The sequence below is a fragment of the Coregonus lavaretus genome, assembly GCF_964263955.1.
Source record: "Coregonus lavaretus genome assembly, chromosome: 22".
Lineage (NCBI taxonomy): Eukaryota > Metazoa > Chordata > Actinopteri > Salmoniformes > Salmonidae > Coregonus > Coregonus lavaretus.
In genome coordinates, this window is record NC_140009.1 from 27,396,523 (window position 1) to 27,418,054 (window position 21,532).

A 21,532-nucleotide genomic window follows, 5' to 3' on the forward strand; every position below is an offset into this window, starting at 1 on the left:
TTGACGTACTCTTATGCAAATGCCAGTATTGCAAGACAAGCATTCAGTAGTTTATGGACAGCAATTAAATGGCACCCTTTACCGAACTGCACGTTTTCATCAATTCCAAACCAAGAAGAAAAAAAATGGCCCTTCTTTAATACAAAGTCGTGGGTCCTCGACACTTTGCATGTAAACTAGTGTTAGATCTATTTTCCTCTCCTCTATAACTGTCTTTCTCTCGTGCTTTCCCTGTTATGTGACCCTCTTTCTTTCCTTCCCCTATTATTTCAACCACTCCTTTTTTCGGTTCTCCTAATGTTCTTCCCCCGACTTTCTTGTTTGTACGTTTTATTTGTGTAATTGTGCATGTACAAGTGTCACTGACTCGATGGATATGTAAAAAAAATAAAAAAGATTTCAGCTGCTGAAGCCATGCAAAACGTTTTGAAATGCCCTTAAAATATGGAAGCTGTTTTCTGAATGCTTTATATTCTTTCTGCTGTAAAATAATAAAAAATGAAGAAAACTCTACCAGTTTGATTTAGTCTTCTTTTCCCACTACAGTACCATCCACTGCATGTACTTTAGCCACATTTTGTTGTAATAACCGACAGCCAACTTATTTACATGCCTACTAGTTGTTCTACAGTATATTAACACTGCATAATGTTAGTGGTATAAATTCAGATGTTACATGCATTTTTATATGGGTAATATCATTAATTATGTAGTTCTGTCTATCTGATACTCACTTCACACCTATAAAGGGCATTATCCTATTCAGTAGACTAGAATGTGGCAATAAAAACGCATATGGTATTTTACCTCAAATCGCAGTTGACAAGGCAATCTCACAGACACAGTTACCTCAGATACTGCCCAGGCAGTAAATTCAGATTCAAATTCAGAAAACGTTCATGTCCTCAATGAGGCGATTCATTTTGCACCAATCACAATACATACAGATGAAAAATACATATTTAAAAATAACATCAGAATAGGGTATTGAGTGCAATTTCATACAAATGTTGATTATATTACATGTACATGTTGATGTGCTAAAGTGCAATTAGTCCAACATCTTATTTAGTTGCAGTATTGCATTCGGAATAAAGTAATTTCTGGCTCTGTTGATTTAGACTTTTGGTTGTCTGTACTTGCGGCCAGAGGGAAGCTAGGGGCTAGAATTCGGGGTGGAGTGGGTGGGAAGAGTCAAATGCAATTTAGTTTGCCTTCTGGGTGGCTCTGACTAGATAGAGAGATGACAGCTCTGGCTGTCGCTGCCCAATGATTTTCCCTCAAAACCTGACTATCTTACTCAACTGATTTTTCTGTGTGACCTTGGCCTGTCCCAAACTAGCAGGTCAGGCTGTCAAGCTAGTGCCAGGGGGGTCAAAGCTGTGGACTAACTGATCCACAGAGGTCCAACTTACTGGAGTTCTGAGTCACTGGAGTAATACAGTCATAGTCAATGTCCCCACTGATGACTGCAGTTCTTCAGTCCAGGATGGAGAAGGAGAATAGGCAGTTGTCTACTATAGATTAATGGGAAATGTGGCAGGTACAGCGTCACGTCAGGAGGGCAGTGAGGGGCTGAGAGATCACCTGCCTGGGGGTGACCCGTGTGTCTCAGGGATTGGTCAGGGGAGACTATAAAACAAATGTTGGGGTACGAAGGCTTCACTTTACTTCAGTGGAACTCACTACTGCAATCAGCAAGAACCCAGAATAATCAACAACACACAGGTGACTCAGAAGGTAGGACTATATTGGGTTCTTATATCTACTGAATGTATTAGAAAGGAAAAGTTTATATTGTACTTACTGCCTTGATCTTAGTTATGCTAGTAGGCCTATGGGGAATGTCTATTTTACATATACTTTGTGATGAGGACTCTGATAATTTGAGATGCTCCTCTTTGTATCATAGGAGAGATGATGAAGCTGGGAATGCTGACACTGTTGGTGCTGTCCCTATGGATATGTGATGGCAAGCCATTGCAGACCGATTCAGAGACCGCAAATATCCTGACTCAAATCTTGTTTATGGACATGGGATGACATATTAAACGCAAGGTTGCTGGCTTAATATGTCATGGAACAACTGTGGTTAATCTATTTGAACTGCTTTATTAAATGGATTATTGGCTGTAGCTTGTGTAAAGATGTTACATAGGCAAGTAACTTCTGACACACACTGTCATTTGGTGTTTGTTTTGCATCCCCCCCCCCCCCCCTCCCTTCTTTACTCCCTCCCATACTCCCTCCCTCCCTTGCCATCACTGCCTCTATCCCCTAGCTTTTGGAGCTCTTCCAGTCAGTGGGCTCTCTGGTGCCAGGAGGTGAAGAGGGGACCAGGTTGGAGACAACCAGTGAGGATGGAGCATGGCCCAGTGCTTAGCAGAAGAGAGATCTCTCAAGGCTGGCAACTTCATTAAATAGTACCCGCCAAACACCAGTCTCAACGTCAACAGTGAAGAGGCGACTCCGGGATGCTGACCTAGGCAGAGTTGCAAAGAAAAAGCAATATCTCAGACTGGCCAATAAACAGAAAAGATTAAGATGGGCAAAAGAACACAGACACTGGACTTTTTCTTTGCAACTCTGCCTAGGTCAGCATCCCGGAGTCGCCTCTTCACTGTTGACGTTGAGACTGGTGTTTTGCGGGTACTATTTAATGAAGCTGCCAGTTGAGGACCTGTGAGGCGTCTGTTTCTCAAACTAGATACTCTAATGTATTTGTCCTCTTGCTCAGTTGTGCACCGGGGCCTCCCACTCCTCTTTCTATTCTGGTTAGAGCCAGTTTGCGCTGTTCTGTGAAGGGAGTAGTACACAGCATTGTACGAGATCTTCAGTTTCTTGGCAATTTCTCGCATGGAATAGCCTTCATTTCTCAGAACAAGAATAGACTGACGAGTTTCAGAAGAAAGTTATTTGTTTCTGGCCATTTTGATCCTGTAATCGAACCCACAATTGCTGATGCTCCAGATACTCAACTAGTCTCAAGAAGGCCAGTTTTATTGCTTCTTTAATCAGCACAACAGTTTTCAGCTGTGCTAACATAATTGCAAAAGGGTTTTCTAATGATCAATTAGTCTTTTAAAATGATAAACTTGGATTAGCAATCACAACGTGCCATTGGAACACAGGACTGATGGTAGCTGATAATGGGCCTCTGTACGCTTTTGTAGATATTCCATTAAAAATCAGCCGTTTCCAGCTACAATAGCCATGTACAACATTAACAATGTCTACATCTATCTCCAGTGCTTGTAAGACTCTATGCCATATGGCCTCAAATTGCGCTATTCTGTTTTTCTCTATCGTCCACACCTTTTCAATATTTAAATAATAATGCATTTGATTCTTCCACTGTCTTAACGATGGAGGATCATTTGATTTCCAGTTTTTAAGTAAATGTTTTTTCAAAATGATTGACGAGAAAAGTATGGTCCAACCTATTGGCACCTTCATATGCCATGTCTTCAAATATGCAGATATACAGATTAAAAGTACATTTACATTATACAACTTCTGACAGACAACTTTCTAACTCCGCCCATAACTTTTAGACTTTATAGCACTCCCAGAAGGCATGAATTATTGAGTCATTGTTAATTTTACACTTAAGACATGACTGCCATTGTGCTGTAGAATTGGTGAATTTTGTCTCTTGTATAATACATTCTATACATTAGTTTATACTGGATTAAGCGTACATTTTCGTTAACTGTAATTTCATTAGTTATGTTCCAACACTCGCTTTTCCAATGGAGTGGATGAACTGTTTCCGGGGTTGATGGACAGTCTTGCAACACAATGAGATTATACCTCCGTATCATTTACTAACTAATCTGATATTCAAAATATCTGCTTCTCAGAACTACAGTAAACAGTAGGACTTCTTTGCATGTCTTCTACACTGAACCACATACACTTATGATTGAAATAAAGACTACATGTAGACATTATATCATGTTCTTATTCCATCTCTTTTCAATGTTTATTTTGTCACATTAGACGGTGCATAATTGCATTTGGTAGTTCAATGAGTCATTGAATGTTGAAAAACAATTCAAATCTCTTTTAAAAACATACTTTTTTTCCAGGGACCAGACATCCAACCAAGAGCTTTTCCAAATAGAAGATTTTATTACTATTTAATATACAGCCATTTAGTTCTTCATCCAGGTCATGTTTGCTCAGTAACATCAAACAGTTATGAATATTTTAAACATACAGGCGTGATAGGGAAATATAGAAACTGGATCAAATGTAAACAGTCCTCAACCATACTGTAGCATATAACCTGTGGGATATCCATTCAGTCCATCACTGTCTGTGTGTAGCATCCGTGTATTTGTGCCTTCCTATGTGCGTTTCTGTGTGCGTTCCTGTGTGTGTGTGTGTGTGTGTGTGTGTGTGGATTTACATATGTGCGCATGTGTATGCTTTTTCGTGTGCAATAGAGGGGTTGTGTCTCAGTACAAGCCCCATCTCTTTGTCATAGTGCATGGTGGGAATGCATTTTACTAAGGACTGTTGACTGGGTTAGACACAGTACTTCCAGAAACACTCTGAATTGCCTCCTCTCTTCCTGAATTGCTTTCTGATGCCAAAGAAGCGGCTGAAGGGATTTAGGTGACTCTGTTTCTCCAACAACACCTGAAACAGAGAAGAATTACCGCTGTAGTACATCATGTGTGCTCCCAAAACAAAACATGATAGTATCTCAATATATGCTTCTTATCTTCTATTAGTTAAAAAACTCACATCTGTCTTCATCTGTCTTGGTAGTAGTCCAGCTACACTGAGACCTGAGGGAGACGAAGGGTGAGAGAGGATATGTTGTAATATTTATCTTGAACTGAATTATCACAGTCTATACATTTATGATGTAACTGTTTAGGCACAATACCAACTAGTTTGTGTGATCTCACCGTCTCTGCTCAGCTCTCCAGACAGTAGGGATGAGTATCTGAGTCCAGGGCCAGACTGGGGCAGGTATGTCTGCTCAGAGAAAGACAGCTCGTCTGGACTACCTGCACCACCATCCTCCGGAGATACTGAGCACAGTGAAAACACAGTCAACACAGTCAATACACAGTCAAAACACAGTCAACACACAGTCAACACGCAGCAATCTAGTCTAGACATACACTTTGGCTCTTCACTCTGGCTCTTCACTCTCCACTGAATAATCAATGATAAAGGACCAATTGTGTTTATGTTAGTCCAACCATGTTGATTAATGACTAATAACTAAAGAAGCAGCAACACTTTGATGGCATTAAAAGTGTATGAAACATTGTCACCATAAGCAAACAGCATATTGCACATTCAAATTAACACTACTACAGTTCTCAGACACAATTACACTTTGACACATCAACCAGGTCTCAAAGCAATTATACCATAACAGAAGGTCACTGATTACAACTTGCTTGTAATCCTCAAGATTGAAGTTCAATTAAGACTCACACAGGCCTTTTTTACATCTGTGACTATTGAACTACACTGCCTAATAAACTCATAGTACAACAGCCTTTCCCAGCAGCTTGGTCTGTTGAGTACGTTTCTAAGGGTGGAGGATCCGATACTCACCAGGACCCAGGTAGGGCATCTCTGCAGAGTCTGTGATGGGATGGGCCAATAGCGGGCCAGAGGCTACCAGAAGGAAGGTCCATGATAGGAGCAGGTTACACATCATCTCCACAGGCCGGTTGTGTCTGGGTCTTCTGGGTGGGTGATGGGTCCTCCTGAGGTCTGGAGAGAGTTGTCTTCTCTCTGCTCTCTCCCCCAATAGGTTATATACCCCATCGACTGCCCCCACTCCACCTCACGTCCCCACTCCGTCCTTAGTGTTACCACAATAGGGTGACATTACCATATGCCCATCTGATCTCACTCTCTCTCTCTCTGTGTATGATAAATCAACATCCAGTCACTCAGATGAGTTATTGGGAACTATAAAAAGGACCGTGGGTCTATGTGTCAGGGCCAAAGATGTGTTTTACCATCCTGGTGGATTGATTGACTAGTTTGACTGAATCCGTAAATTGGATTTGCCCAGGTGTTCAGAACACCCTCCTCTCATCTGCCTGTGGAGGGGGATCAGGTGGATAGACTAGGGCAGACAAATGGCTGTTTATTTTATTAATTCATTAACATGCTCAGTGACTTCACATTCATGAAATTAACCGACTCAATGCGTGACTTGCAGGCTTTATGGAACAGCATTTAGCTCTTTCACCTCAGCTTGCTATCCAAACACAGGACTCATTGGTCGCGGTTCAATGCATTGAAAGCAGTTAGTAGGAGGTTATATAGGGGAGAGTGGGGTAAGGTGAGCCAATTTCTACATTCAGCATAACTCCGTCAAGGGAAATATAGTACTCCTTCTAACAAAGATATCTACATATATTTCAGGAGGTTGTGTATCCCTGGAAATAATCAGAATTCATGTAAACATAACAGTTAAGAAAACATAGCTTGTCCGGGTATGGGTATGTAATGTAAAAGTGGAGGGTAGGTTTAGCCGTGGGACAGGGTAAATTAAGCCGCCTACACATTTCTGTACTGAATGAAATATGACCACAATAAATGTTTTGTCTTTTAATCATTTTAAGGATCTTTTAACACTGGCTTAACACCTAATGAACACTTTGTGCATTTTAAAAACGTTTAACATAGGCCAGGCCTGGTTGTTACCTCATATCCCAGCGATAATGCCTTGCATTATGCCTGGGAAGAAAACACTTCAATTTACTCAACTTGCCATTGGCTCAACTTACCTCATGGCCATTGGCTCAAGTTACTTACACTACCTGTCAAAAGTTTGGACACACCTACTCATTCAAGGGTTTTTCTTTATTAGAATAGTAGAATAATAGTTTAATCATAGCGCTTGGTGGTTTTTGCGACTGTACTTGAAAAAACTTTCAAAGTTCTTGAAATGTTCTGTATTGATTGACCTTCATGTTGTAAAGTAATGATGGACTGTCGTTTCTCTTTGCTTATTTGAGCTGTTCTTGCCATAATATGGACTTGGTCTTTTACCAAATAGGGCTATCTTCTGTATACCCCCCCTACCTTGTCACAACACAACTGATTGGCTCAAACGCATTAAGAAGGAATGAAATTCCACAAATTAACTTTTAAGAAGGTACACCTGTTAATTGAAATGCATTCCAGGTGACTACCTCATGAAGCTGGTTGAGAGAATGCCAAGAATGTGCTAAGCTGTCATCAAGGCAAAGGGTGGCTATTTGAAGAATCTCAAATATAAAATATATTTTGATTTGTTTAACACTACATGATTCCATATGTGTTATTTCATAGTTTTGATATCTTCATTATTATTCTACAATTAGAGATATGACAACAGTGCAGACCAGTTGACTGCCAGGCTTGGTCTGTGTTCCATGATGATTCCATGAAGTGGGCTACATGTCCCAAATTATTGAACAACTTGTAATATGTTAAATATGATCCACTATTCTCCCGAGTGGCGCAGTGGTCTAAGGCACTGCATCGCAGTGCTAGCTGTGCCACTAGAGATCCTGGTTCGAATCCAGGCTCTGTCGTAGCCGGCCGTGACCGGGAGACCCATGGGGCGGCGCACAATTGGCCCAGCGTCATCCAGGGTAGGGGAGGGAATGGCCGGCAGGGATGTTTGTAGAGCATGGCGTTTGCAATGCCAGGGTTGTGGGTTCGTTTCCCACGGGGGGCCAGTATGAAAAAAAATTATATATATATATATATATATAAAATGTATGCACTCACTAACTGTAAGTCGCTCTGGATAAGAGCGTCTGCTAAATGACTAAAATGTAAAATGTATTGCTAGCAACCCTCAGGATCAACCACATGGACGTGACAGAGGAAAGAACGGGAACAATTGAATGTAATGGAATGATGCCAAATGTAGGCTACAAATTGAAGGGAACTAACACTAAAGTGACAGTTAAAAATGTGTGTGGGTATTAATGATGGTGGCTACCAATAGTGGCTAATATTTAACATGATACAAATTGTTCAACAAATTGAGGAAATTAAAACATTCTAGAGTGCACAAAGGTTATATTTGGCTTACATCTCATTTGGCTTGCAATTCCAAGATTCATCCCTTTAAATGATAGGGCCATACAATTTAGATTCTGCATAAAGGCACAGCATTTCATATTTCACTCTGGGAACGGGGCACACACAGCCTACCTGTCATGGTGATATGCTTCAGTTTGCTGCCATATGACATTTGTCTCCAGTGATCATAAGGTAAAATGTATCTAAAACAATTGTAATTTATTTACAATCCCTTTATCCAAACGGATTACTCATTTACCTAACTCTTATCAATAGCTCTTATCAATGTGTAAATTAGGCTACAATGTATGGAGAATGGTGTTATTTCTATCTGAAAATTAGATGTTTTTCCACTTGGAACTGACAGGTTGCTCGAGTTTATTCATCGTTTCCTCAAGCATAAAGGTGGTGGAATAGAGCTCAACAGTGGAGGTTTTATGGGTATTATGACTCATACTGTGGTACTCTATTATGAGGGAATTAAGTCAAGGTCAGAATACGTGTATCTGTAGACACACCTCTGCCATACCTCAATTTCTGTGATCTCCAACCCAAACAAATACCTGGCTGGCCGGCTGGCACATAGCCTATGTTTCCCGTTCAAGGTCAGATAAAGAGAAAAGTGCATAAAAAGGGAATTAAGTTCCATTTACGTGCGCGTAACTCGGGTCTGAATTCTCCCCGAGTTGCACTGTGGCTGATGTTAAAATGTATGCAAACTAAAGTAAATCACATTTAACACATACAGTATAACATATATAAAAAAATCTTGATATTAATTTTGTTATTCATACTACAATACAATATCTGACTGAAATGTGCTACAGATGTAGGATCTTAATTTGAGCCAGTTTGCTAGTGCAGGGCAAAATATCCTGCAGCAACAGGAAATGTGAATTATTATGTTGATTATAATTAATGTACATTTTTGAAGGGGTTGATAGATTTTTCGTAAGGGAAAATCAAGTCTGACATTTCAAAGTGGAAATTACAAACTTCAGAAGCCTTACAGAGGCCTCCTGTAGCTCAGTTGGTAGAGCATGGCGCTTGCAAGGCCAGGGTTGTGGGTTCGTTTCCCACGGGGGGCCAGTATGAAAAATGTATGCACTCACTAAACTGTAAGTTGCTCTGGATAAGAGCGTCTGCTAAATTACTAAAATGTAAAACGTTATTAAACCTCAGTTATCCTGCAACAGGGTGATGAAATTAAGATTGTACTGCAACAGAAGAAAATTGAATCAAAGTTATGGAAATACAGTGCCTACAGAAAGTATTCACACACCTTGATTTTTTCCACATTCTGTTGTGTTACAGCCTGAATTTAAAATTGATTAAATTGAGATTTTGTCACTGGCCTACCCACAATATCCCATAATGTCAAAGTGGAATTATGTTTTTAGATTTTTTTTACAAATTAATTACAAATGAAAAGCTGAAATGTCTTGAGTCAATAAGTATTCAACCTCTTTGTTATGGTTCAGGAGTAAACATTTGCTTAACAAGTCTTTTGAATGACTACCTCATCTCTGTACCCCACACATACAATGAATTATCTGTAAGGTCCCTCAGTCGAGCAGTGAATTTCAAACACAGATTCAACCACAAAGACCAGGGAGGTTTTCCAATGCCTCGCAAAGAAGGGCACCTATTGGTAGATACAAAATTACAATTAAAAAGCAGACATTGAATATCCCTTTGAGCATGGTGAATTAATTACACTTTGGATGGTGTATCAATACACCCAGTCACTACAAAGATAAAGGCGTCCTTCCTAACTCAGTTGCCGGAGAGGAAGGAAACTGCTCAGGGATTCACCATGAGGCCAATGGTGACTTTAAAACAGTTACAGGGTTTAATGGCTGTAATAGGAGAAAACTGGCATTGTTGTTACTCCACAATACTAACCTAAACGTCAGAGTAAAAAGAAGGAAGCAAGTACAGAATAAAAGTATTCCAAAACATGCATCCTGTTTGCAAGAAGGCACTAAAGTCAAACTGCACAAAATGTGGTAAAGAAATTAACTTTCCTGAATAAAAAGCTTTATGTTTGGGGCAAATCCAACACAACACATCACTGAGTACCACTCGTCATCGCATGGTGGTGGCTGCACAATGTGATGGGTATGCTGCTTGTCATCGGCAAGTACTAGGGAGTCTTTTTTAAATAAAAATAAACGGAATAGAACCTGGTTCAGTCTGATTTCCAACAGACACTGGGAGACAAATTCACCTTACAGCAGGACAATAACTTAAAACACAAGGCCAAATATACAGTGGAGGTTCTTACCAAGATGACATTGAATGTTCTTCAGTGGCCGAGTTACAGTTTTGACTTAAATCGTTTTGAAAATCTATGGCAAGACTTGAAAATGGCTGTCTAGCAATGATCAACAACCAACTTGACAGAGCTTGAAGAATAAAAAAAATAAAACAGTGCAAATATTGTACAATCCAGGTGTGCAAAGCTCTTAGAAACTTACCCATAAAGACTCACAGCTGTAGTAGCTGCCAGAGGTGATTCTAACATGTATTGACTCAGGGGTGTGAATACTTATGTAAATTAGATATTTCTGTATTTCATTTTCAATCATTATGCAAAAATGTCTAAAAACATGTTTTAACTTTGTCATTATGGGGTATTGTGTGTAGATGGGTGAGAAAAAAAGTATATATAATCCATTTTGAATTCAGGCTGTAACACCACAAAATGTGGAATAAGTCAAGGGGTATGAATACTTTCTGAAGGATTTTATATGCCTCCAGAAGGCCCATTGGCCCAGATGACATTTGAAGTCAGTTTAAGTCAGAGCAGGGTTTGCCATGGGTCATTTAATCAGTTTGATTGATGCTCAAACTGTTCAATGGCCTTCTTCTGGCAGGATGTTATATTTGGGCTTTCACTTTTGCCTAGTCCTGCAATAAACCCTTGTTTATGTGTGCGTCAATACCAAATAGGCCTAGACACAGGCAGACGTGGCCATTGGCTGAGACGCTGGAGAGACAGGTGGGGGTGTGTTCATTAGAAGGTAACATTTTGCAACAAACATTGTCAACGTCCTCCATTTGTTTTTTATTAGAGGTCTCTGACGTCAGTCCCCTGGCCTCTCGTATGATAATGAGGGTGACGAAGCGACCAGTGACATTTACTTTATTGTTGGAAGGCCAAACAATTGGTTTGGTGGTGATTTACAGACTGTATAAGTCAATGCCCATCTAATTCATCTCAGTTTTATTGCCATTCAAAGAGCATGTTTTAATAAAGTCTATTTAGTTGAAATTGGAATGATTGTGTCCCAGTGCAATGGGCTCAGGCGATGGTCTCCATTTTGACCTGAGGAATATTTAGGGACTTCGCAGCAACAGATCAAATTTAAAAGAGATTTAAAAGAGAAATAGCTTGAATGTTGTATAGAGTAGAGAGGTCTATAGCATGCATAAAGAAGCACAACTCGATATCCAGAGATGGCTGATGATGTTGTGAAAAACAGATGAGAAATGGTGGGAGGAAAGGCTGAGAAGAGGATGTCACACACCTCCAAGTGTCACACACCTCCAAAATAATTGTCTTCTTTATTTTCTATAAGGATATGGCACATTATCTGCTGGGATTCAAATGGAGGCTGGTAATAGCAAGGTTTATTTTTAAACATATTGATGGAGTAGCCTGGATATTATCAAATGTTAGACTATAGCCAATAGATCCCCTTTACACATATTATTTGCATTTATAAAGAATGCACATTCATGTTTAATGTATAACAATCTCCACACGTTGCTAAACAGTTCCCTAAATGTTGCAGTGTGGCTGACTTTTGACCTTGTCTGTTCCACAAACAACTCAGGCCACTGGCTTGTCACCCATGTTGTCTTCCCATGACCACTGCGTGTTGTTCTTAGATAGCACCAACAGATGGCAGAAAATACCTAATTAAAATACCCATTGTTCAACTTTAATGCATAAAAATATAATTACTATTTTAAACTGTTCATTTGAACTTTGAATTAGAAGGGAACCCCTGTAGCCTATAACTGGTGGCAACGTTTTATTGACGTTTTTGATAATCACAAACAATTATTAAAACGATGTAGTTTTCAGTCACAGCTATAGGCACATACACAAGTCTGTATAATGCTAAAATCTTGATAATAAGCGCCCAATATTTACAAGTGCCTGCACGAGTTTGTGAGAGAGCACAGGTTTTTTTTTTTAAACGGGGTCCCGCGGGTCTCGTACACTGCGTAGACAGGGCTGCTGCCTAATGCTGCGGTCCGTGCTATCTGGAATACTTGGGACTTCCTACCCATTGAAGTTGAAATGTAAAATGGTTAAGGTTAGGGTTAGGTAAGGGTTATGGTTATGGTTATGGTTAGGGTTAGGGTTAGGGTAAGGGTAAGGGTAAGGGTAAGGGTAAAGGTAAATGTTAGGGGTTAGGGGTTAGGGTTTAGGGTTTAGGTTATGGACGTCCCAAGGATCCCAGATTGCTGATGCCAGTGTTCAGTAGCATGAGCCAAACAACTTGACAGAGATAGTGTGCTAAGTTTGTCCCCGCTGGCTTCCCATCAAACTACCAGACTGACGGCTTTGTTTAATTTATCAACTAAAAATATAGTTGTGTTAGGTTCTGAAAAGGTTATTGGAATAGGTTTGTAAGACGTGTCGGACGCTATGGCGAACATGAAAGGATAACTGCGGATAAAGTATCTGGAAAATAAAGAACTTCGACAGAATCTCCAAAAGTTTATACTTCACTGTCATGTTTATTGTTGAATGCGCTTTTGTGTGAGCGAACAAACGATATTCACTACAGTGTGCTGCGGATACAGGTAGGTTACAGCTTTAGGTTTTGTTTGTTGGTTTTTGTTTGTTTCGGTTGGGCATGTTTTTAGTGATTGATTGATAAGCTTGACAGACACGCATTAAATCCTTGTTGATCTTTTTATTCATTTGAAAAAGAGCACATTGTCTGTGTCGCCATTATCATAATAAAAAGGTGTCAAATCAATTTTGTATGCAATTATGTCCAACTCATAGCCTACTGCTGTAGAAAGCCTTTGCATTTAGGTGAGAGTTTGTCGACCTTTTCACAATTGTTCAGTAGAGTGCAAGTATTACATGGTGGTTACATTTGTAACAGTGTGTTAAACGTTACAACATATTGTTTCAAGTTTATATTTTGTATCTTCCAACCCATCACAGCTTCTGTCAGTCAATAAGCTTCATAATAGTTATAGAATGTTTAACATAAACTTAGTAGAGTTCATAGGAATTATGTCATGTGCGCTTCTTCAACTTTACGGTCTTATGTCCAAAGAAACACCTGTAAGCCAAATAGCAAAGGACTATGAAAGTAAACTGCTTGACTTGCCTGCTGTGACGTGTTGTCTCTTATAACAGAGTTACTACTGCAGATCAGTGTTGAACATTACTGTTCTATGGCACTGGACTCGCTTATCTGTATTATGTACCCATCATTCCCCAGGGTCTGCCTGTACATGTTACTACTGTGGGCAGTACTGAGGACAATGAGGCTGTGACTGGCCTCCTGCAGCCATGACAGAGCTGGAGATTGATCAGTCCCACCTGCCACGGGTCCAGGAAGGTAAGTAGAGAACTAGACTCACTGGCCAGGTCAACGGGGGTGTGTGTGTGTATGGAAATAAAGGTGTAACACTTAGTTTGAAAGGCCACAGATGCCCTGACCATACCCCACCCCAACCCACCCTCACCATCACTTAAAATAATGTGCCCATGTGTGTGACTTTGGATTACTGTGAAAATAAAAAAAGCCAGACCCTCATTACATAGACCTCCTGAGGGATTGTTAGTTAGCTACCCAGAAACCTGTAAATGTGTTTCTGCAGAGGGTTACGTGTTGTTGCCTTGTCCCTCCATCTGTCCTCCACCAGTAAGGGCTTTGCTTTGTTTCCATCTGGGGTAAGAGGTGCTCGTGATGTCTTAGCATGACAGACAGATAGGCAGGCAGGACTGTACACTGTCAAAACCAAGGCTGCTTTTGTAGCGAGTGGCCTGTATACTGAAGATAAGAGCTTGGAATGTGATGGCCATTCCAGATTTTTTTTCTTCTCTCTCTCTTTTACTGCTCTTGTTTCCATAGACAATGGGCACAGTATGTAAGAGAGCGTTTTCATGCTTTATTAAGCAGCGAACAGTGGACAAACTACTCGCTAAAACAATAGCAACACTCAGATGTCTGATCACTTTATACTTTACCATCACAATACATTTTTACCAAAATGATTTGTCAGAATGTTTTCATTGTTTTAGTTAGGTTTACTCAAAAGGGTTAAGTTATTTGTCTAATATCCTACGGCTACGGGTTGTATTTATGCCTTAATTTCCTGAAGTGCTGTTCCCACTGTCCCAATTGTCCTTCCCAATTCTAGAATCTCAGCCAAGTCAACTTGCTTTGTTTTCACTCTCCACTTATCTGTTCCTGTTTTTTCTTCACTGCTTTCCTGATCCTGCCTCGTTGGAGGAATGTAGCTCCCTAAGGATTGCCCCTACCCCCCTCTGACCCCCATCCCAGTTACTCGGTTTCCACTAGATAGCACAGCCTAAGTCAAAATTGGCTATATTGTAAAAATTCATGAAAACAAACGTGCTTTTTGGTCTTAATTTACGGTTAGGCATACTGTTAGCAGTGTGGTTAGGTTTAAAATCACATTTTAAGGAGAGAAATTGTAGAAATGGGAAGGGTTTATGACTTTGTGGCTGTGGTAACTAGTGATGACCCAGTTACTCTCACTCCCAGTGCACACAGCCCCCCCCCTGCTCTCTGTGACAGCTCTATCCCACAGTGATATTTACTGTACATTGTCTGAGCACACAGGAGCTGATGGTCCCAACTCTAGTTAAAACATTCAAACTTAGAGAGCGGGACAAAAGGCAGTTTGAAGAGCAGGGCCCGGTTGCATAAAACATCAAGTTAATTTCCCCCTTATTTTTTCGCTTAAAGTTTCCTTCACTTTAAGTCAGTTGCGCAAAACATTTAAAGGCGAATTTCCCCCTTAAATTAAGTGAAAAAGTTAAGAGTGCCCATGAGGTCCCTTAAGTGCTTCATTCAGTATGGATATCAATGTAAACAACATTTATGTAGGTGAATATTGCTTTCATCTGCCCTGTTTTCAAAAGGAAAACATCCACCAGCAAGCTAGCTACGTTGCTAAACAATGGAAGGTGCACAATCCATGGCTACAAAGCTAGCTGGCTAGCTAGCTACCTACTCTGTAAGTTAGCTTGATGTGCTAGAAAGTAATAGAAACAAGTTGAATGTAGAAGTTATATTTTGCGATCTACCTAAATAAATGCAGTCTCATTGACAAGACATTCATTCAGTCTCCATGGTAACCACAGACTCTTTCTGCCATACATGCCTTTTAAACTACCGTAAAACCTCTTAAATTATGCCATTTCCTAAGGAAATGTTTAAGGGGCTCTATGCAACACCCTTAAGAGAAACACTTAAGATGTTTTATGCAGCCAGGCCCAGGAAGGGAACAGTGGTGAAGGAAGGAGTGCGTGGGTGGTGGGGATTTGGCCTAAAATAGAACCCCTTTTCACTTTCTCCCACTCTCCCTCCTCCACTTCTTTTGTCTGCCAGCCACTTTACATTATCCACAGGCCAAGTGGCTGGGGAGATAAAAGCAAAATGGCCATGTGTGTTTCACCAGTGGCTTCCTCTCACTTTAGGTTGGTTTGACAGATTTGCATTCTACTCATTGTTTTAACACCAGTCATTTTCCTAATGCATGATTGACATCCCCGGTGGAGGAAGATTAATGATAAGGGAGGTTGTTTATACCCAGAGGTCGTAAAGATCATGGCTGCCTGCTTCTGGCTCTGCACTCCAACCTTTTACAGCCTCTTCCCCTGGAGAGGCTGTAACAGCAGACCCAGTTGGAAAACAGCTACTGTCTGGAACCCTCATCAACCTGTTTCTCTAACTCTTTCAACCATTGGGTCTATCAGAAACCCTGGATGTCCTCCCTCATCTCTCCCTCACCTTGACAATATGATACCCTTGTAACCCCTACCCACCAATTTGTCCTTCCTTCAAGTGCCACTACCAATTCCACTTGATCTTTTACTCCCTATCCTCTTACGAAACAGGCTTTATAAAGTCAGTGCCTTTGTAAAGAAGCTTAAGATCCCCTCCCCTGTAAGAGCATGTAAACAACACATTTGTGCTGACTCTAACCTCCTCGCTCTGAACATGTGTTTTTTTTGTGGCCACTGACTACTCCCTCCCAGCCCTGTCATGCAGTCTGTGTCCCTCCCATCCGCACCCCTGGATGTGTAACTTGAGCGTAGTTTTAAAGCGTTGAATGAGTTCCAGAAAACAAGTTGGTTAACACACCTACCCACACAGCCTGTCAGTCACTTCCACATCAACTGCTCTAGGGCCTGAGTGATCTTAGTTGAGCTGTCACTGCCTTCTGTTTCTGTTTAGCATGATGAGTTTTGATTAAAAGAAGAATGTATTTCAAGATGGACGCACTTTTTCCTCGAGTGTGTCCCTTCCGTATAATTTCTCTGAGTGAGTTGAAGCCTGGAAAATAAAAACTCCAGAGCTGTCCTGATTCCAAGCCCTACAGCCAGATTAGGGCCTAATCCTACTCCTTCTGTGGCACAATGGGCAGACTGGACACATAACGGCAGCTGGTTGATCCAGTTAGTGGTAAAGTCTCTTTAGCCATGCGGCAGGTGTAAGTGTATGGTCTGTCTGTCTGGATGAGGGTTAACGCTGGGTTTAAACTCTGAATGCTGGCCAGACTCAGACTGGCATTCATCCACAGTGATCATGAAACTTAATATATCTCGGCATAGTGGTCAGAGAGGGTGGTCACCTTTTACCTACAGTGTTGAGCACTTTTGCATGCTGCCCTCAAAAAGACTAAGGCCGGTATTCAATCTGATCATGCTTTGTCAGCAATGCACCTTTTATTATTTTATTCACAGCAAATGCTGCAGATGTCGGTGCAATCGGAAATTACCTTTGAAATAAAGTGTGATCTAATTGAATCCCGGCCTAAATGTACCAAATAGAAATGTAAGTCTTTGTTGTGGAGCATGGTTTGAACCCCTGTATGAAAGGCCCAGGGCCGTGGGCGTCCTCCCTTCCCTGTTTACAGAACAAGGAAAAAAGGGAGACATCCTCGATTTGACTGTCTCTGTGAACTCAGGCTGCTTGTGTAATCCCAAAATGTAACATGGCATTGTTAGAGCAGGGTGTAGTGCAGGTAACTACAGGGCAACAGTTCCCTGCTGCTACACTTCACCAGGGAAACGGAGGCTTCAGTCTCAAGCTAGAAAGGAGAGGTCGAGTGAAAGCGAAAGCTAGAGGGATAAATGGACATGGAGACAGACAGAGACAGGGCTGGTGATCATTGACTGTTAACGTGGGGCTCTCTCAGTCCATGATGAGAATGTTGTTTACACAGACACGGCCTAGTGTGGTTTATGGGTTAAGCAAAGGGATTATTAGGAGAACGGATGTTTTTAATTGGAATTTCACAATCGTGAGCTAATCTGCTCAGAAGAAATTAGTCCTTTTCATGACATCAGTAGTGTAGGCTATTCGGTGATATACATATTTGTTTGACAAAAGGACTAAAAGCTCTATAAGAACTGTAAAAGCTCTGATAGACTCTGTGTTGAAATGTGTATTTCTGTCTGTGTGTTCTGTCAGAACTGAGGAAGAGGAGAATGTGACTGGTTATGGGGTGGAGCCATTTGTCTGTCAAGCATGTAGTGTTTATTTTGCCAGAGTGACTTTACAATGTCAGCCCCAGAGTGAGTGTTTTTTACACATACAAATACACACTGCAGTCAGAGATGTTTAGACCTTCTTGGGCTACTGTAAACAACTTAGAATAGGAAACAACCCACCCACTGGTCTCTTAAAAGTAGCTATTAAAACAAGATCAAAGGAGGGGAGCAATACAGTGGTAATTTTTCTACCTAAAGTTTCAAATGTTGTGTTCCACTAAAACCATTAACAGCAACCAGCCTCCACACTAAACCGCTCCTCTGCACATCTGGTATCTCTCTCTCTCTCCCTCTCCCTCTCCCTCTCCCTCTCCCTCTCCCTCTCCCTCTCCCTCTCTCTCTCTCTCTCTCTCTCTATCTCTCTCTCTCTCCCTCTGACTTTCTGGTGGCTTATGGACTGGGGGGAATGGTTAATGATCTGGGTGTAATCTGATCTGGGGCATTGCTATGTTCAGCAGGTGGCCAGGCCGGTACATTTCAGTCACTGGGATGGGGGAGCAGTCGCTGTGTAACACGGTCGGGCCATAATGCAGCAGTTTGATTGAATTGGGATGCTGCTGTGGGGGCCCCAACAGGCACCTCCAGGGGCCAGGCACGAGGCACTAAAGATAGATCTGCACACACTGGCCTCTCCTCAGGAAGGACTCAGACATGCTATTTAGGGCTGACCGCATTTAGTCAACTGGTCGATTGTTTGGTCGATAGGCTGTTGGTCGACCGATAATTTTTTTGTCGAGCAGTTGCACAAAATAAATGAGGGGATGGCTCACCAGTAGTACATTTACCGTTAATTCCCATCATTTCTAATCTACAATGTTTGTTTGGTTACTGTAATTTCTGTTAACGCATTCAATATATTATTATTCCAGTCTTTTACAGTTCTGATTGTCGGAGTGGACACATTGTTTACATGGCACACAACCTAGGCTACACTTGTGAGAAACAAGTTTTGGTTAATTTCATTCCATTTCCGAGTTGTCAATTTATTTGATGTGTTCTGCTGTTTAGAGTTGTCTTTATGTGGTAGACACAGTCTGAAAGTTTTTTTTACAGTTTATATACTGAACAAAAATATAAACGCAACATGCGACAATTACAACGTTTTTACTGAGTTACAGTTCATATAAGGAAATCAGTCAATTAAAATTAATTAATTAGGCCCAAATCTATAGATTTCTACTGCTAAATTCTCTAAAACGATGTTGGAGGCAGCTTATAGTAGAGAAATTAACATTCAATTCTCTGGCAACAGCTCTAGTTGACATTCCTGCAGTCAGCATGCCAATTGCAAGCTCCCTCAACTTGAGACATCTGTGGCATTGTGTTGTGTGACAAAACTGCACATTTTATTGTCCCCAGCACAAGGTGCACCTGTGTAATGATCATGCTGTTTAATCAGCTTCTTGATATGCCACACCTGTCAGGTGGATGGATTATCTTGGCAAAGGAGAAATGCACATTTCTGGGATCTTTTATTTCACCTCATGAATCATGGGACCAACACTTTACATGTTGCGTTTATATTTTTGTTCAGTATAAATACACTTTACATATCTAAGAATTTAAAATATCTCTTGCATCTATTTTAGTTTCTTCACTATGTATTCCAATATGCATTTTGGGTGCTTGTGTGAAAGAGTGAGTAAAAAGGTTTGCCTCATGGCAGGGTAGTCTGTGGCTGTAGGAAGGAGTGATAGTAGAGACGCAGAGGCCTCGTGGGGCCCAGACCCTACACACAACACACAACCACGTCTGGTCTGGCGTGGTCTGCTCTGGTGCACAGTTACACTGCAGCTGCTGGCACAACTCCAGACTGGGTGTTCCTCTGAGACTCACTGGGCAGCCCTCCAGCTCCAGCCATGAAACTCATTGACTCTGGTCATCACACTACAATAATAGACATACCCAAACACACAGGGAGGGCTTGTTTGTTTAGCCTGTTTAGATGTAGTGTATGTAATGACTTGTGTACCCTTTCCGTTGGCCTCTTAGTACAAAAATGTGATTGGGACAGGCAGTGTAGGACATCATGCTATGGGTGACTATTGATGTACTCTGAGGGAGTGCTGTGCCAAAAACGCAACTGCCCACTACATTGTCTCCTTACAGCTCAATTCAGCACCAGTCAGATCTTTTGTTACTGTACCACAGTGGCAGTTGCAATTTCAGTATTATGTGTTTCTTTCAGTATTGGATCCACTGTACATCGAAACATAGCATAGAAGTATTTGATGTTACATGTCTTTCTCTCATTAAAGAAAACTAGTATTTTTTCCCAAAGCTATGGCCACATTTTATGACATATAAATAAAGACGTTTAGTCATTTTTGTAAAAAAAATAAATGCAAATGCTTTTTTGTGTGATTGAAATGTTAAAATGGCTTTTGACTAACTGTCATGTCGTTTCTTCCTTCAGTGTGCCATGTTTTTGCTGTCCTGGAGGACGGAGCATTGGCACACAACCTACAGGAACAGGAAAGTAAGTACAACTATATCACTCCCAGTCCCTCACAGTAATCTGAGTCAGTTACAGTAGTAGTTGGTCCACTGTATCTGTGTTTGTGTAACCATGTGTTCCCCTCTGTGCCAGTTGAGCAGTACTACACCACCAACATGCAGAAGAACCAGCTGGTGCAGAAAGACATCCGCATTGCCAAGAGGCTGCAGGATGAGGAGGAGGAACAGAGAGCTCAACACAGAGCCCTCCTGAGCCAGGCATCTAGACAACTGTAAGGGCACTGTGTTGATTTAAATAAACATTACGTACACACACACATTCTCCACCTCATACTCTCCATCCTGTGCTCTCTATGTGCACGCACACACATATGTTTTACTATCCTTGTGGGGACCAAAACATTTTAATCCCATTCAAAATCCTATTTTCCCTAACATCTCAACATTCAGATTACAACCACTCACTTTCAGTTATTTGAAAAGGAAATCATCTCCCAGATATCACTATTTCTAAAACAAGCCATAGAAAGTTGGTTGCAATTTCAATTTAATCCTCCAGAAACGACAGAACAAATAATGCAACAAATATTGTGGTTAAACTCAAATATACTAATTAACAAAAAACCTTTTTTTTTTGACAAAATGTTTAAAAAATATATAATCTTTGTAAATGATATCATCGGTAGGACTGGTGGAGTTATGTCGCACATGCAGCTAACAAAAACATATGGAAATGTCTGCTCTACCCAAAATTACAACCAAATAATTGCAGCCTTACCGCAAAAATGGAAGAGGAAAGTGGAAGGGGGAGAAAGTAAGGAACTTGTCTGTCGGCCTTGCATTAAAGAACATAATTGGTTAAGGAAAACTGTGATAAATAAAAAAGTATATCAGTTTCATTTAAGGACCAAAGGATTGACAGCCATCCCATATACAGTGGGGAGAACAAGTATTTGATACACTGCCGATTTTGCAGGTTTTCCTACTTACAAAGCATGTAGAGGTCTGTAATTTTTATCATAGGTACACTTCAACTGTGAGAGACAGAATCTAAAACAAAAATCCAGAAAATCACATTGTATGATTTTTAAGTAATTCATTTGCATTTTATTGCATGACATAAGTATTTGATACATCAGAAAAGCAGAACTTAATATTTGGTACAGAAACCTTTGTTTGCAATTACAGAGATCATACGTTTCCTGTAGGTCTTGACCA

General features: G+C 40.8%; 2 protein-coding genes across 2 annotated transcripts in view; one reads left to right on the plus strand and one right to left on the minus strand.

Moving 5' to 3' along the window:
- Nucleotides 1–4,533: 4,533 nt before the first annotated feature.
- On the minus strand, nt 4,534–5,692 carry LOC311149790 (urotensin-2-like; the record flags this gene model as incomplete). The annotated part of the gene is made up of 4 exons (XM_084187017.1): nt 4,534–4,647; nt 4,756–4,799; nt 4,923–5,048; nt 5,587–5,692. The coding sequence occupies 4 exons, from the start codon at nt 5,690–5,692 to the stop codon at nt 4,534–4,536; spliced, it is 390 nt and encodes a 129-aa protein (XP_084043143.1).
- Nucleotides 5,693–12,575: 6,883 nt separating this feature from the next.
- LOC311149332 (uncharacterized protein) overlaps nt 12,576–21,532 on the plus strand; it is a 29,551-nt gene continuing 20,594 nt past the window's right edge. The window contains exons 1-4 of the mRNA XM_084186486.1: nt 12,576–12,891; nt 13,548–13,667; nt 20,274–20,336; nt 20,448–20,586. Of these exons, the coding sequence (XP_084042612.1) occupies nt 13,619–13,667; nt 20,274–20,336; nt 20,448–20,586 (251 nt within the window). The 5' untranslated portion in view covers nt 12,576–12,891; nt 13,548–13,618. The remainder of the gene's footprint in view (nt 12,892–13,547; nt 13,668–20,273; nt 20,337–20,447; nt 20,587–21,532) is intronic.